General features: G+C 36.4%; 1 protein-coding gene across 1 annotated transcript in view; it reads left to right on the forward strand.

Moving 5' to 3' along the window:
* Window positions 1–2,907: 2,907 nt before the first annotated feature.
* The window catches only part of LOC306882305 (inactive heparanase-2-like), a 77,291-nt gene continuing 61,944 nt past the window's right edge, over window positions 2,908–18,254 (forward strand). Inside the window, exons 1-3 of the mRNA XM_079436843.1 lie at window positions 2,908–3,285; window positions 5,940–6,094; window positions 6,501–6,662. Coding sequence (XP_079292969.1) covers window positions 3,035–3,285; window positions 5,940–6,094; window positions 6,501–6,662 — 568 coding nt within the window. The 5' untranslated portion in view covers window positions 2,908–3,034. The remainder of the gene's footprint in view (window positions 3,286–5,939; window positions 6,095–6,500; window positions 6,663–18,254) is intronic.

The raw sequence follows: 18,254 nt of genomic DNA on the forward strand, positions 1-18,254 counted from the left end.
GATATTCAGAGGGACCCGTATGTAAAGCCTTGACCTTGTCGACGGTCTGCAGGGAGGGCTCACAGTACAGTTAGCAGGCTCAGGAAACTTTTACTAATAAGTTATTGATGGTCCACTTGGATGAAATGTTGCACGTCCTTTAGAAACAGTGGGAGTGCCGTGCTCGGATGGTTTCACTAAAGACTCTAAAAGACTGTGTGAGAGGAAAAGGGAAAATCACAGGACAAATAATATACAAAACTGCTATCAAAAGAATAAAGAAAAATCTAATTTATGCAATCATTCGTGCTTATAATTTAGGCTAGTTGTCTAATCCGTATTTACGATTACTTTCGGGAATTACTTTACTTTCACAGAATCCTGTTTAATTTCTTTTGCAAATAGCATAAATGTTCTTTTAATTTAGTGTGCATGGACTTTAAACCTAAACTTTAAAAAGGTGAGTAGACATTTTTCTATTATTGTAATAATAACTGAAGATGTTGACCTGTATTTTTTAATTAGCCAAATGTTTGACAAATTAGCCTACCCGACCAAAATATACTGTCTTAAACATAATTGTAGTGTCTATAATTTTAATATAACGCACTGCAACATAAAACATTTTTAGCTTTAGTTTTAAATCTTTCTCTTCCCATCTTATCAGCATAATATTGCCATCATTTTAATAATTAATAACGCGCGTAAATATTATGTTAGAACCAGAAACTTTTATGCAGAATTCTTTTTTTTTTTTTTTTTAAGTGAAGCTGAAAGGTTTTTATTTTACTAAATTCTAAAATAATTTGTTACTGACATTCTAAAATAAACGCCAAATATATTCGGAAGAAAGAATTAAACTACTTGAATGTATTATTTAGAATGTTTAGAACTTTATCCATGTTGTTTTTATAGCTGAAAGATTTACTACTTTTTTGCACTTTTTATCAGAATGGGAGCAACAGATACACAATCCGGACTACTTTTTATATTGTTTTGCTTCACAATAAACTACAGACTGTACTGAATGTTAACCCTGTTTGATATATTTACTCCCAATAATCACTGAAACTGTTTAGAAAGCTAAAAATGAACTTCAAAAGATTTATCGTATAAAACTTGATAAATCTTGTCATAAATCTGAGGTTAAAGAGAGGCGCCCTGTCTGGTTTACTGGCAAGAAACATACTGTAAAAACAGCACAGAGTCGTATTGTTTTATTCTCCTTTATTCTGCAGAAAGTAGGCTAAGTGGACTGTCGCAGGACGCCCGGGATGTTAGGCCAAAGAGCCCGTCACAGAAGGACAAATCACACGGTTCCCGTTATTAGACTTCAGTGTCGTGAGTCAGATGACATAGCATTATATTATTGTCTATAGACTGAACTGTGCACGTCTCAGGTTTAATAAGAGCATCGAGTGTGCCAGTCACCCATTGAGATGATCGCACGTCGGCTGGTATGTCACGCCAAAAGATGCACTCATAAAACTGAATTTCCATAGGCTAAACCATACATTCAGCAATTTATATTCACATTGCACAGCAAAACTATGCAGTGCATAAAGCAATGAAAGGACAAAGAATAGCGTCAGACCTGTGTTGCTCGGGAATTATATTCATTTGAAATATGTATAAATGGTTTATATATAGCCTACAATTATTTTATCGAAAAGATGGGAAACTAGCTCGCGCTGGGGGCTTTGTAAACGAATATTTCAAAAATATAAAGCTAGAAATGTTTTCAGACACAAAGACCCGTTAGGTGTCGAAAATAATTTAATTCTCCTCTATAAATATGTAAAGGTTGTTGTAGTATATAATAGTTACACATTGTATTATATTCTTCAATATTGTGCATTTCTTTATTATTTCCCCCACGTGATTTTATAAGCTTTTATCTGTGTAAATTATCTTTAAAAAATTCCATAGTCCTTTTGAAGAAAACCTCATATGTACACGTAGAATCACTTGTTAATGCATATCAATTTATCAACTTGTAAACAGGTTTTTTAAATAACCCTTCAGTTGCAAATCTGCACAATATTCATCTGCAAAAACAGAAAGGTCAACTTTAAATGCTCTTTCCGTAAACGTATTAAACGTTTCACTATGTGTAGTCATTTATGCACGAAAAAGTCAATTGCTCGAGGATAACGACAAGAGGACTGAGTTTTAAAATAAGGTGAACAGTTGATTAGTCCATGAGTAATCATATGAACCGTCACTCTTCTTTTTAGACGACTAAAGCATAATTACGCACTGTTTTAGTAATTCAGTCTTGATGTAACTAAATAATAATAAAAAAATATATCTATCTATCTATCTATCTATCTATCTATATATATATATATATATATATATAAATAGCAGAAAACAAGCCTTTAAAAACAAACTTTCCAATTACAACCAGAAATGACAGAAACTCCACTGGAAAATCTTTTTAAAATACAGAAAAAATAATAATAATAATAATAATAAAAAAAAAAATATATATATAGGCTATATATGGTTTAGAAAACAGTCATATACTGAAAAAAACAAACACCAGATATTGTGAAGAACAAATAAATGTAACATAAAAATAGCTTTTTAACTCCATAGAACCATATACAGCCATAAATAGTTTTAGATAAAATAGGATTCTTTGCGGAACCAAAGAATGTCTGAAGAACCATAACTTTTTTTTGTTTGCGTCTATTTATTTTATATTTGTTATAATTTTTTTTTTCTTTGTGTGCAGACAGAGAAATTATGCTTCAGATACCCCCCAGCAGAAGAAGCTTCTGATAAATAAGAGTCATCTTACCTTTAAGAGCTGTTGCGTTACTACAGAGGGCGGTGCAGGGGCAGCGGTGTGATGGAGGCTGGCCCTGGGGCGTGAGTTTACTCCAGCTAACTCCAAAACAGCTGAAGATAGGGGTGCTGAAAGAGACACCAGTGATCCTCGCTCAAGGAGGGGCATAAAAACACTTCAGGTGCTTTTTGACCGGGTTTTATAAGGAGATCTCTGCTGGATCTCCCTCACTGCGCTCCGCCCGGTGCTTGAGGACAGAAGATGCCCAGGCAGTTCCTCTGCCCAGTGTTCGGCTCGTCACTGTGGTTGGCACTGATACTCCAGTCTCTCATTTCCTCCGCCGCTACCTACAGGAGACCAGTGTCCGGAGGGAAGAGACAGAGCTTTCTGGAGAGAACCTTGATTTTACTGGACGTGAATACTCGAATCCCGGTGAAAGTTTTGAATGACAACTTCCTCTCGTTGCAGTTGGATCCATCTATCGTAAAGGATGGCTGGCTGGACTTCTTAAGGTATTACAGCTTTGCAATTACATATCTTGCGCACAATGATGCTTTGGTGATGCTGATGTGTTGGTGTGGAATTAGAAAAAAAGATCCTAAAGCCGTCCTAAAGCTGGTAGGTGTGTTTTAGTACATGGTAGCTGGTTTAAAGCTGGTAAACCATATTGGAAAAGCAACATACCATCTTAAAAGTGGTCGAACTGGACCAGATAGTGACCAGCCAGAAAACATCTTCCATGTTCCAAGCACAGCTACCCGGCTTAAACTGGATTTTTCCAACGGGAACGCTACTAGACATTATCAATGAATCTTTCCAAGAACATAGCCTATAACTGCCCAAATACTTAATACTGCGGTCTGTTTTACTACTTTTAATCTATCGACCAACATCTTGAATTCACAAATTTTACACAATACCATATTTCTCCAAAGATAGGCTACAAAACCCATTTACTCGTTTATATGCAATTCATGTTTGGTTCTCTTTGGATATAGTCTTTCTATGCGGTGTATGTTATCACGTAAAATACCAGTGTAGCCTATTACTTGTATATCTATTTTCACACGTTTGGACATTAATTTTACGCGCGAAGTACAATTCCACATGTTTACGCGCAATGCTTCAAAAACATCTGTTGGTTCTCAGTGAAACTGTGGGATGAGCTTCGCCTGTGAGCCTATATCTCTCTACACCGCATACGAATATGAATTTATATATTAGAGCGCGAAGCCTGAATATACGCGCAGATTTGAATGGTTGTGTTAATTTGCACACCAGGGCTTGACCAGGAAGTGAATATGAGTGTCCCAGCCCCCAGAGGAGAAAAGACACAAAACCATACGGAGAACCGAAATGTAAGTGTCTTTCATAGCCCAGGACAGGTTTCAGTATCGATGTAGTGTTTACTACCGATATATTACCAAATAATTATTATTATAGTCTGGATGAGGTATTGGAAAAAATGGAATTTAAGAACTGGCCCACATAAATATGAACCCCAGTCTGCTGTCGTGGCATTATTGTCAGTTTTCTGTTGTGTACAGTGCAAGTTATTGCAGATTTAGGGGTTTGTTTGCTTTTTACATTTTGCGTACTTCATTTCTTTTAATATATGGAAAGAAACCAGGACTGAATAAACGCGGAATTTGACATGACTACTTGGACATTTGTATCCACGATATGCTATTTTTACCATCTTATATGGTTTGAGAATAGGCATTCCACAGATTTGAGGTAATAGTGATATTTATGTTTGGCTAAGGATATGCACATGCTTGCGTACAATAGTTCTCATTATGTTAATGCTAATGGGAACAATAATAACGCAATGCTGAATAATTTATATGTTAATATATCGCAGTTATTATCGCTATTATTCTGCCGTAAGCTGCACTAATATTTTGTTCTTTTAAATTGTTAGATTCTAGCTGTTGTAATTTTCCCAAAATAACATGCTTAGTCATGCTTCGTGCTTGGTATGATTAAATGTAATTATTAACATTATTGGACTTGACACCAGATGAGCGAAATGTGAGTTTGCGACTTTTCTCTTTCCAAAATTTTTTTTTTTTTTTTTTTTTTTTCTAAAAATCAGTTTCGGCCCACCGTCCAAACACAGGCTTCACTGATTATGGTAATTTAGTTCGTTTTGCTTTTCACAAAACGATTCACATAGTATATTTATTTTATTTTATTTCACTCCTATTTAATTTTTTTCTTCTTTTATTTTATCGGTTGTTTTTAAGTTATTTGCGCTCAAAGGCAAGGGGATATTTGCGCAATTTATAGGCCTATTTTTATGAGCACCTTTTACAGCTTTTCTTTTTACGACTGGTACCGTATTATGTCTCATTATTTAGGAAAGCACTAAAAAAAGCAGGTATGTATTTATTTAGAAAGAAACGAGCGTGTAGCACCACAGACTGCAGCTCTGTTGATTTCAGCTCTGCGGCCTAAAACACATTCATACATTACACTAAACCTGATGAATGTCAGTCTAAGGTTCTGTAAGAAAGTTACGCACCAGTCTAATGGCGAAAACCAGGTCGCTGCTGAATAATAATAAAAAAAAATCAAATAAACAAAATATAAGTTTTTAATTAATGATGAGCTTTGAGATATTATTGCCTTGTTCTGCTCTGAAAATCATCCCGTTTTCTCGTGTCGACATCGTCAAATAAAATAAGACACAATGTCGCAAACAGTGTAGGCTGTATATACTTGATCTTATATTGCATGCTGTGTGTTTTATGTCGTATAATGTGTGTAGCCTATATACAACCTAATTTCATTTGAAAGTATATAGATCCTGTATAAACAAACCTTAAACAAAAAAGCTTTCTTTCACTCTCATAGTGAAAATCATAAAGATAATCTCTTTTTATGATTTTATGCACTGTGCAATCTCTAATCAGGTAATCTAAATAGCTTCAAATGGTCACATTTATGTTTTATTAAGTACAAAAGTATGACAATTCACTGGACTGTATTTTTTAGTATGGCTCAATCATAATAACTACTTTAGATTGGACTAATTAAATTAGGTAGACCCACAGACAGCTCCTGTAGGTAATGCTAGTATTTACTTTGTACAGTTCAGCTGTAGCACTTCGGGTTTCTCTGAGCGTTTGGATCTGTGATCTACATCTTTCTGTATCCACAGCTCCAAGCGGTTAGTCACTCTGGCACGGGGACTCTCTCCAGCTTATTTGAGGTTTGGGGGCAAACGGACCGACTTTCTCCAGTTTCATAACCTGAAGAATCTTGCAAAGTTTAGAGGGCCTGGACCAGACTATTACCTCAAAAACTATGAAGATGGTGAGGTCTGATTTGGTCATTTTCAATTAGGCAGGTATTTTGCAGATTGAGTGAGAAGTTTTTTGTGTACTTCATGACAAACTTGATGGAAAATGTTCCAGAAATACTGCTTGGAATCAAAATATTAAAGCAGCGTCATTCCATACGATGTGGATAAATATGCATGCATAAATCCAAAATATATTTGGATAAATATTGATGAATTTCATTTATGTAGTGCATGCCTGTTGAAAAGAAATGGCTTTTTAATTACCCAGACTTTTTATCAATAAACATGGAAGAGAAAGAAATACATTTTGAATATCTAGTAAACATGTCCACAATGCAAACCACATGCATTGCGCTTTTAGTGGTTAGTTTGTCCTCTCGTTTGTACTCCTAAAGCATTCTCGCGGTTTCCATGCAGACATAGTGCGCAGTGACTTCGCTCTGGACAAACAAAAGGGTTGCAAGCTGGCCAGCCACCCAGACATGATGCTGGAACTGCAGCGGGAGAAAGCGGCTCAGATGCAACAGGTCTTGTTGAAAGAACAGCTCTCCAACATCTACAGCGATGTCACGTTAACAGGTAGGAGATTACAGCAACATGCAGATACTGAGCCCATACAGTGAATATCATGGCTAGGCTTTGTTTTTTTGCTTCAGAATTTCACAAAATAGGCTATAACACATATTCACTCTCAGACAAAAAGATACAATGTTGTCACCAAAAGTTAATAAAAAGTACATCTTTTTGTACCTTGTTTATCCCTAAATGGTTTATATCAAGATATATATATATCAGTACCTTTTGAAAGTGTATCACCCAGTTTTGTACCTTTTTTCTGAGAGTGTATAACAAATGTAACCCTGGACCTCAAAACCAGTCATAAGGTCAATTTTTTTTAAATTGAGATTTATAGATCACATGAAAGCAGAATAAATAAGCTTTGTTATGATAGGACAATATTTGGCCGAGATACAATTATCTGAAAATCTGGAATCTGAGGGTGCAAAAAAATCTAAATATTGAGAAAATCGCCTTTAAAGTTGTCCACTTGAAGTTCTTAGCTATGTATATTGCTAATCAAAAATTAAGTTTTGGAAATTTACAAAATATCTTTACTTATTATCCTAATGATTTTTGGCATAATTTTGGACTTTAGTTGCTTTGTTCAGGACTGTGTTGTCTTGGATGCTTTCTGTGTTTATGGCCCGGTTTTATATTGTTTAAGCTTGTCTGAACTATGTTGAGTTATTTTGTCTCATTGATGTCCAGGATCATAGGTACTCCAACAAATGCAATGATGTAATTGTTGCTGCTTGCTCCAGAAACACATAGGTTTAAAATGATGAGAGACAGGACGGTCCGGCGAACAGTCAGCCAAGCATATGGTTTTATTGATCACTTTCAACAGCTGTGCTTTGCCTGTTTGTAAATCCAGTGTCCAATTTCAGATTTCAGTCACACACACAGACATTGCCCCAAATGTTCAGATCATTTTATGGGGGAATATATGTTTGAAAGGCAGAAGTCTCAGAGGATTTGTTAGAAACCTTTATAGTACCGAAAATGTCAGATCAAGGATTGAATGAAGCTGAATGATGACATATACAAAAGGCCAGCTGACAATGAACTTTGTAAAAGCACTTGCTATAAAGTAAGAAAAAGGAAGGTTTTTGCGTGCAATTGGAATCAGGTCAGTAGTATCTTTTCGGTGCATATTTAAATCACTAAAAAATGTGTTATGGTTGGATGAGCTGTGATATTTTGTTTGGATCATTCAGTGATTTTTGTTGCAGAGACACTGATTGAATTCTGATTCTGAACTGAAGGGAATTATTTTGGGGTTTTTCTTTATAAGACATGCTTTTTTTGCACAAACGCCATTGTTTTATTATTATAATCGTTGCAGTAATCTCAATGTAAACTCAAATCACTATCAGGTACAGTCAACCAGAGAGAGATTATTTGTTTAAAGCAGATTTAGTGTGGAAAGATTATGCTAAGTTTTATGTCAGACGCTGTGCGAGTTCCAGTGCGGGTCAAGCCGCACATTTTCTTATTAATATTGATATATAAGCTCAGATGAGAATTTCTGAACTGCACTTGGCGTCAAACAGGCTGAATGTTGTTCGTTCACATCTAAACCATTACTGTCTTCATGCCAGATTCAGCATAAAGCACTCTTCTAGCTTTCACCCTTATTTTCCAAACATCTTCTTAAGCACATCTGCGTTTGACAAGGCGGCTGTAAGAGGAATTAGAACTAAACACACTTAGCAAAGGAATCTCTCCCTCCGTGGATCTCAGCATGTGTGCTGTAGCAAAAAGCCTATCGTGTGCATGACTGATTGGTGAGAATGAAGACACCTGGGTGCATGGCACAAACGGGTCTGTTAGCAATCAGGACGCCCCCTGCGCCGTCACTAGCAGGTGGCAGGGGAATTGCAGTGAGATAGCCCTGCCCCATCCATTTCCACTCGGCACAGGTCGGCTTTTCTGACCCTTTCTCATTAGATCTATCAGTAATAGGCGCGAAAGCCCCCTGCCAGTTAAAACAAACCGTGGTGAGACAAGCCCAAGGTCATACTAGTTTTCACCTCTACACTCGCTACAGTTTAGTCCAGTTTCGTTAAAGCAAACCATCTGAGACAAGTCGAGGTCAGGGCGCTTAAAGCTCTCAAATTGCTACAGTTCCATGCCGCTTTTATGTTCCATAATGCTGCCTGTAGTTCAAGCTGCATATTCACTGCATGCGCTTTCAGAATTCAGTCATTGTTATTTTGTTATATGAAAAAATAGCATTTCCTTGAAAAAATAGTGTTAAATGTGTGATATTATTGTAATAATCCTAAAAGAAATTAATAATAATAAAAAAGTGAAGTAAGGTAAAGTACGTTTTTTTGTTTAAATCGTAAAAAGCCTACTGCATCATATTCAATACACAAATTGGAGGAATCTAAATTATCGACTTTATCAAAGCTTTGCTGAAAAAACTACTGCATGCCTTCTGTCATCTGATTGAGTTTATACTTTTTTAAAGCAAGTAAAAGGCATTTAGTATAATTGTAAATATCCATCTTCAGGTTGTGGTACACATGTCTATATGCTGTAAAATCATTTTTATATCATTAGTAATATTTGAAGTTGAATACTTGATGGACTGAAGCAACTTAGGTTTATTTTATTATTCATGCATGTTTTTCTTTAGAAAAACTAATGTTAAAATGTCAGTATCAAATATGATCATCAGGCTTTTGAGGAACGTTTATTTCTACATCTCTCAGTCATCATTGTATTGCATTGCATTTTATGCCCCCCCCCCCCCCCCCCCCACACACACACAATGAAAATGAAAGAGCTTTGATTATAAAACTAAGCATTTAAATGTCATCTTACTCAGACATATTATTGAGTGAAGTAGTGATAACATATATTTATCAAAACCAGCTTAATTGTTAGGCTTATAAATATCAGCAGCTGCACCAAATTAAATACTTTTGTTCAGTTTGGGCCTCTGAATGAAACCAAAGTGTTTTTTTTTTTTTCTCTAATATGAGCTCCATTTTCTTTTATATCATAATATATGAGCCATAAGAGCCTGATATGGTGCTTAACTAAAATACATAATACAATAAAAAATACAATGATACATAAACACATTGGTAGCACTTTATTTTACAGTCCTGTTCCTCAAGTACAGGTACATCTCAAAAAATTTGAATATCGTGAAAAAGGTCAATATTTTTTGTCACTCATTTCAGAAAGTGAAACCCATATATTATATAGATTCATTACACACAGAGTGAAATATTTCAAGCCTTTATTTCTTGAAATTTTGATGATTATGGCTAGCAGATAATGAAAACCCAAAATTCAGTGTCTCAGAAAATTTGAATATTACATAAGATCAATAAAAAAAGGATATTTTAAGCAGAAATGTATGAAAGTATGTTCATTTCTATGCACTCAATACTTGGTTGGACCTCCTTTTGCATGAATTACTGCATCAATGCGGCGTGGCATGGAGGCAATCAGCCTGTGGCACTGCTCAGGTGTAATGGAAGCCCAGGTTGCTTTGATAGCGGCCTTCAGGTCATCTGCATTGTTGGGTCTGGTGTCTCTCACACCAGATGGTCTCTGGTGTCATAGATTCTCTATGAGGTTCAGGTCAGGCGAGTTTGCTCGCCAATCAAACACAGTAACACCGTGGTCATTGAACCAGCTTTTGGTACCTTTGGCAGTGTGGGCAGGTCCCAAGTCCTGCTGGAAAAGGAAATCAGCATCTCCATAAAGCTTGTCAGCAGAAGGAAGCATGAAGTGCTCCAAAATTTCCTGGTAGATGGCTGCGTTGACTGTGGACTTCAGAAAACACAGTGGACCAACAGGTGACATGGCAGCCCAAATCATCACTGACTGTGGAAACTTCACACTGGACTTCAAGCAACATGGATTCTGTGCCTCTCCATTCTTCCTGCAGAGTCTGGGACCTTGATCTCCAAATGAAATGCAAAATTTACTTTCATCTGAAAAGAGGACTTTGGACCACTGAGCAACAGTCCAGTTATTTTTCTCCACAGCCCAGGTAAGATGCTTCTGACGTTGTCTCTGGTTCAGAAGTGGCTTGGTAGCCCTTTTCCTGAAGACGTCTGAGCGTGGTAACTCTTGATGCACTGACTCCAGCTTCAGTCCACTCCTTGTGAAGCTCTCACAAGTGTTTGAATCAGCTTTGCTTGACATAATTCTCAAGCTTCCGGTCATCCCTGTTGCTTGTGCACCTTTTCCTACCCAAATTCTTCCTTCCAGTCAACTTTGCATTTAATATGCTTTGATACAGCACTCTGTAAACAGCCACACCTTTCAGTAATGACCCTCTGTTACTTACCCTCTTTGTGGAGGGCGTCAGTGTTAGTCTTCTGGATCATTGCCAAGTCAGCAGTCTTCCCCATTATTGTGGTTTCAAAGAACAAGAGATACCATGAATTTATTCTGTAGGGATGGTCATTAATTGAAACTCAAATACAAATATTCTAATATTTTGAGATACTGATTTTTGGCTTTCATGAGGTGTAAGCTCTAATCATCAAAATTTAAAAAAAATCTTTTGAAATGTTTCTAAAATATATGAAAGTTTCACTTTTTGAAATGTTACAAGAGAAAATGAACTTTTTCACGATATTCAATTATTTTGAGATGTACCTGTACATACTATACACTTATTGTAGTAATTACAATAACTAGGTAATAACTAGGTACTAACCCTGAGCCTACCCCTAAAACTAACCCTACCCCATGTAGTTACCTTATATTACCAGTACTTTCTTGGGTAAGTACACTGTAAGTACATTGTAAGTACTTGTAGTTACACGTACTTTAAAATAAAGTGCAACCAACACATTTTTTAAATATTTTGTCCAAAGGTTAAACTGTTCCATTTAAAAAAAACTCTTTATGGATAACTGATAACTGATGGGCTGCCATTTTGAAGATTATTTGAATAGCAAACTACTACTTGGCTGACTGCAGATAAAACATTTGCCATTTTTAGGTTAAAACAAAACTCAAAATAAAAAATTGCATGATATCGAGTGGCATATCTTCCACCTTTTTTAAACTTTCATTTTAAAATATTCCATTATAGCTGTATTCCAGATATCCTGACACTAAACAAATTATTACATTTCCATTGGCTTTGCACGAGAATCAATATGCAACATTTGACACATTTGGCAATATGGTTAAATAGATACAGGAAACGAAAGACCAATTGCATTCCATTATGCAAATTGTAAAAAGGAAATGTTCTAAATGACATACAAACCCAAACCAGAATGTTTGTGAAATATCAATCCTGTGCATTTTTGAATTGACTAGTAATGGCCAGTGAAACATTCACCTTTAAAGACATTTATTTGGACACTGTAATCATGCATTTCATCAGTTTGGTAGTTTCCAGTGCTGATGGATTCATGAATATCATAGCTTTCATAACCTCACAATAGATGTACTGTATATATCATTCAGTAAAAGCAGACATATTAAGTATGCTAAATATCCACAGTACACCTCTCCAAATGACTTATGCTTGCTTTGTTCGTATCCCGTTCCTGGAAACGCCTCTCTTCCACGGCTGTAGAGGGCTTTATATTTGTCAACGTGTGATTCATAACGTATATCTGAGATCACGGTGCACTTTAGATTGCCAGACTCTCAGGAGAGCAGCATTTATCATAAATAACTGTCCCTTTAAATCACATGAATTTTCTTGCTTTCGCTCTCTGCTCAAAACATTTCTCCTACGTCCGCTTCAAGACATGAGGGAGTCCGTCTGCGCGATGCTAACATGTTAAATGTAGCATAGCTACATTCGAAGCTATTTCCTGCCTGTTTGCTCTAAGACAAATGACAGGAAGTTGTCCAGTGAGGGCAGATTGGGTATTAGCTAGCTGACTGTTAGCCTTTAGCCTCTCATTTTTGTTGACAGCAGTAACTGCTCGAGCCCTCAAATAGTCATTAGAAGTAAGGGAATGTCGTGAAAATGGGCTAGAGGTGGGGAAGCCTCCTGTAATCGTTCTCCATACAATAAGTGCTTAGAATTGAACGAAAATGAGGAGTGGCTTTGACCAGATGCAGTCTGAAGTGAGATGGTGCCATTTCCAATACTGCGTCATTTGTTTTCCCTCCACAAGTGTGGGTAACATGCCCAAGTTGCTCAGAATTGTTTTTTGGCTCGTGGAGACCAAGTTTTTGTCCAGTTAGAAACGATTGCACCAGAGTTGGGCGGTTATTTAATTGAAACGATTGCTGGAGTATTTTGATGAATACCGCATGGCAGACTTTCTTTTGCCAGTCATCGAATAGTCTTCCTGTCCTCTTCTCTCTTCTTGTGCTCAAAGTGACACAAAGAGTTTGGAGACTTTTTCCTCCTCCCCCAGCAGCAGTGAAAACACACATGTGTGCACTCAACACAAACACAGTGAGTGCACGTAAAATAGTGTGCTAATGATAGATCTGAGGCTCTGACAGATGTTTCTGCCTGTGAAGGAAAACAATATTTTTTTTCTATATCTGAGACATTAAGCAGATACTCACACACATGCTCAATATTCTCCAGAAGAGCTAAGAGCTGAATGTATCTGAGGCCATACAAAGAGAAAACGTGAAGCATGCTTGACTCACAGTTCGTTTTCCTTTAGCGTGTTGCAAAGCTAATGAACCACGTTCTACATTAAATATACATTTTTAAAGAAAGAGAAAGATATGGAGAGAGAGATGTTGGCAACATTTACAATCTCAGTATGTGGCATGAGTGAACAGAACTGTAAATAAAGACACTAATATGTTTAACAGACGCTTCACAATGTGTCCACATTGGCCGTTACTCAAGGTCTTCTAAATGACCATAAAACATCAACAGAACTGGAAAAATAAAATGTGCCACAACAGAAGGATGTGAAGACGGAGTGGGCTCTAGACATCTCGTAAATGTAACAAAAACTGTCAGACTGCATGACTCAGACTGCGCTATATATTGCTGTTCAATTTGCCAAATTAAGTGATAAACTAGCCTTTAAATTAATTTGCAAGTAGAAACAGATAATAGCAGCATATTTACAATTTTCAAAATAATGAAAATAAACTGTGACCAAATGTTAAGAGAAAACAGATGTTTACAATGCTTGGAAGGAGCCGAAATTCCCTGCTGGGTACACAAACTCAATCTAATAATGATGTTAGCGTCAAAATTATCTGATGTGTTTAAAATGGAGTTTCAGATCTTAAATGCCATGCAAATGAATTACACTTTTAGAGAATATCATATGGTTCAGTGTGGGTAATTTAATTGCAACCAAACAGGGTTTTAGAAATGAAAGTGATAATTAATAACTCTGTTATTTAAGATAATCTTCATATGTGGTGATGGATTGCTGAGATGATGGTGATATTTTATTTGACCATAATGCACATTTATGATACTTTACAGCTGCCACGTTACATTTGGAAGCACAGCATAACCCCGGCAGAACCAGCAAGGCTGGAGAATATCATTTTATTCAAAGTCTTTTTTTCTGAAAAATAAGGTGGGCCAGGATATTTTGCTTCAGTTTTCTTGTGGAGATAATATTTCTACGGTTGTGGCCAAATTCTGAGCCAGGACTTTGTGGGAACTGGACAGGCCACATTTTACACTTTTGCATCTAGCAGTTCCCTTTAGTATCAAAATCTAGGAAATTAAAGATGACATGATACATTCATCTACGTCTCTTTAGCGGTTTACCAAGTCACACATATTGGAGTTATTTGCCTGGCCTTACCATGCAACACAAAATACTAAATAATAATCCAAGATAATCCCAGCGAAGGAGTTTCCTTCCCGGTGATTGTTATTAAGCCGTGAGCTTTTAGTCTGTGAAGTTTCCTTTTCATTTGATTCATTCATTTGATAGTGGGTTTTAAATGAGTCATCAGTCATGCACTCATTGTGCATGAGAACTGCACTGCAGCAGCTGCGGGTAGTTTAATACCACCCCTTCATAAACAAATATTAAACCTCTGTGATTCCTGAAGACATCTGCGTTCTTACCACATACGTTTCAAGTGCTGACATGAGTAAAACCTTTATTAAAAATCAATAAAGAATGTAATTGCATGAAATGCTTTAACGAAATCACCGTAGCAATCGCAAAATCTCAATGGGCTTCATTCATGAAACACGAGCAGAGCAAATTTCTGTGCAAATCGTTTGCAAAACCGTTGCAATGCAAATTGCTGCATTTAATTCAATTGGATTTATGAATGTTTTACATAGAGATTCGTTCTGCTTGTGTTTCATGACTGAGGCCCAAAGGATTTCCCATCTGCACACTAAAATGCACTTACTTTGTTCTTGCACAGAGATTTATACTTTTTTTGACCATTTCAAGTTCCAAATATTGTTCAATCTTTGCCAATTATACACATCCAAGACTTAGAATTTGGAACTTGAGCTAAAATAATATAACAAAAATAAGTGTGTTGTACTTTAACTTTCTATTTAAAAAACAATCTTCTGTTCGACTTCAATTCCACGTTCAAAACATACGTCCTTCATTACTTACAGACTTGTAGCATTTCCCTAATTAAGCTGTCAGTGGATATTCACGAGCTTTGGCCCTGAGCTCCATTATATTCACTGTTTTTTAAGGAATTAGCACTGTTGGACATTTAGTTAATAGCCGACATCACAAAGATTGAAGGAAGTGATTGTTGTGGCAGCTTGGCGTTGTGTGAGTTGAAGTCTGGTTATATATAGCCTTGGTGATTTCACCTGGCAGCTTCAGTACTCTCAGCCTGGTTGGACATTGATTTAACTAGTTTTAATGCTCCAAGTTCCAAGGACCATCTGGCTTCACCACAAGTTCACCCTACATGTTTCCACCCTACTTTCTCCAGGAGAACTGCATATGCATTGAAGTCAGGGTCGTGTGCCATTCTGAATTAAGTGAATTTTAAATTTAAGTTCAATTCCTGAGACAGCAAACAGGATGAAGGATTGTAATATGAATCTAAGAAAGCTTTTCAGCATGAAATATGCTTTAAACGTATTATATACACAGCATATTGGGTGTATCCATATTTGCATGTTTGCACAGTTGCACAGTGACGCAACATTTTATGTTTTTTATTTAGGCCTAAGATCTACTATAATATATATATATATATATATCATAATTTAAATATACTAATAAAAATATACAAATTTTCAGAATAGATAAAAAAAAACATAAGTTAGTCAACACTTACTTAAAAAAAATGGAACTGTTAAATTAAAAGCCTTAAATACAACAGAACCCTTTGTGTGATATTGCTTACTTATAAAGAAATCTGAAAACAGTGTGGTGAATATTTTGTGATACTGTATGGCAACAATTTTTGTTTTGACACTCAGTATTGAACTCAGTTTAGAGATATATTTCTAATCAGACAAAATGTATTTCACATAACAAACAATATATTGAATACATAGTCAAAATGATTGATACTTTTTGGCACAATTAGTCAAAATTTAAGTTTTGTAGCAAAACATGCTGTAAATGCTTTTCATAAATGGAGTACTGAATCTCCTTTGTGTGACATTATTGAATTTCCTCCTCTGTGGCGTCAAGTTCCAACTCATGAATAGAAAGTGAGCCAGAACTTACAGAAGTTATAAAAAGCATAGACTGTTTAGCTCACTAAAATACCTATTTCAATGAGATAAATTCCTAAAATTTCACATGCTGTCAATGAGTTTATTCATTTGTTCCATTCCTTTCATTTTGATATCGAGTTTCAAAATAGGATAGGATGGTGTGGATTGTATTTTGCTTGAAGATCTGATCCAGTACAGATCATAGTGCAGGAAAGTAAGTATATGTCAGTGTTATTTTCATATTCTGGCTGATCACAGGCTGCTGGCCTTGTCCTCTTCGCCATCATACGTGGTTCTGTGATGTTTCAGATGCAGGAGAGATGTGTGGTTCATGAACGTCTCATCTGATTTGTGTTCTCACTCCACCGTGTATCAGGTTACTCTTTTCTCCTAGACTATTTTTTAATAGTACAGCTGCTAAACTCTTCCTTGGACTGTTCACACTGAACAGAGACCCCAAGCTCAGTGGGTCTGCTGCAGAAATTTATTAAAACTGCCCAAAGATATGTGAATTATGTGAGGAGCTGGCTAGATCTGGATGTTAACACCTGTGAAGAAGGTATTATTCATTTTTATTTTCTTTGTCAGTAGTTGTTCTGCTCCTGCAAAACAGGTCAGGGATCATTAATCATTTGGATGCTTCTCGCTGAGGTCATTTTTGATTATAACTCTCGTGTGTAATTTTTTGTCCCAGGATCAAAACCGAGGCCAGAACCACAACCATGATTGGCAAACCAGGACATCACACATAAGCAAACCGTTGCTAAAATACAAGCCCTCAATCCTTAATATAGCTTTCTCCAGTGAAAAATTCACCTTTTACAAGTCCAAAACACTTCTAAACAAATATGTCGGTAGATTTTGATGTCCTTTCCAATTCTGTTTACCATTAAGTAACAAAACTCGGAGTAGGTTTGATGTCAGCTCCTGCAAAACCAGTAATTAATTCTGCCTCTAAGTAAGTAAAGCTTTGTTTATATAACACCTTTTAAAAGTAGTGTTTACAAAGCGCTGTACAGAAGAAATACAATGCAACGTTTGGTAGATATGTCGGCCAATCAGATTGGAATGGTCTTTTTTCATCTAGCTTTTGCCATATTTTTGTTTGCCATATGGATTAGTGAGTGGACCGTATGTGTGGCGTCTGAGACTGAGATCACGCTTAAACACTAGTGGGCCAAGGCCAAATGAGGTCATTGCACGATTCCTAGATATTACCATTGATAAGGAAGGTGTCCGTCCAAAAAACATTTCCAAAGTTTTGCTCTTTGACACTGTTTATAGTTTCTCAGAGAGTGTGATGCCAAGCTTATGTTTGGAAATCTAGGATCTACTGTGCAGAACAGCCAAAAATGCTTTCATTTCAGTTTTTTTCCCCCATGAAAACTCTCGTTGTTAGATGACAAATAATGTTGTATACATTTTATGCAACTTAGAAAAGTGGGTTCTATTTTTAGTTGAAAGAGAAAGAACAAGAAATTAAATTAATTTGCAGTCTCCAATTTCTCCCATTCCTGCCCAGCTATTTGTTTATTTGCAAATCCAGAGAATTTGCCAGAAGCCTGAATATTGACATGTGGAATGCAGAACTATTGCTGCGCAGACTAACCATACAAGCACAATTGTGCGTTTGTGTGTGCTTGTGTTAGTGTTTGTTAAGGTAGAGGGTGTTTCCAAAAGCACTAAAGGTTTGGAATAAACACTGTTTCTGAACAGCATGTACAGTATTTTCATATCATATATTATGACTAAAGCATAAATTCATGTTACTGCAAAAAAATCCCAAACACTTTATGGCATTTTCCCCAGTATAATGCAGTGAATTTTAAAGCTGCAGTCCATAAGTTTTGCCTCTTTGTCGCCATCTCTGTTTGAAAACCTGGAATTGCAGTTACTTGCAGTATTATCTTCCTTGCGTGGGGTTGTGCGTCGCCATGGCTCCAGCGTGGATGAATCTAATGTTTTGAGGTGAATGTGTAGCGGTCAGTCACCGCACTGGTGTGGAT

Source organism: Barbus barbus, assembly GCF_936440315.1.
Source record: "Barbus barbus genome assembly, chromosome: 16".
Classification (NCBI taxonomy): domain Eukaryota; kingdom Metazoa; phylum Chordata; class Actinopteri; order Cypriniformes; family Cyprinidae; genus Barbus; species Barbus barbus.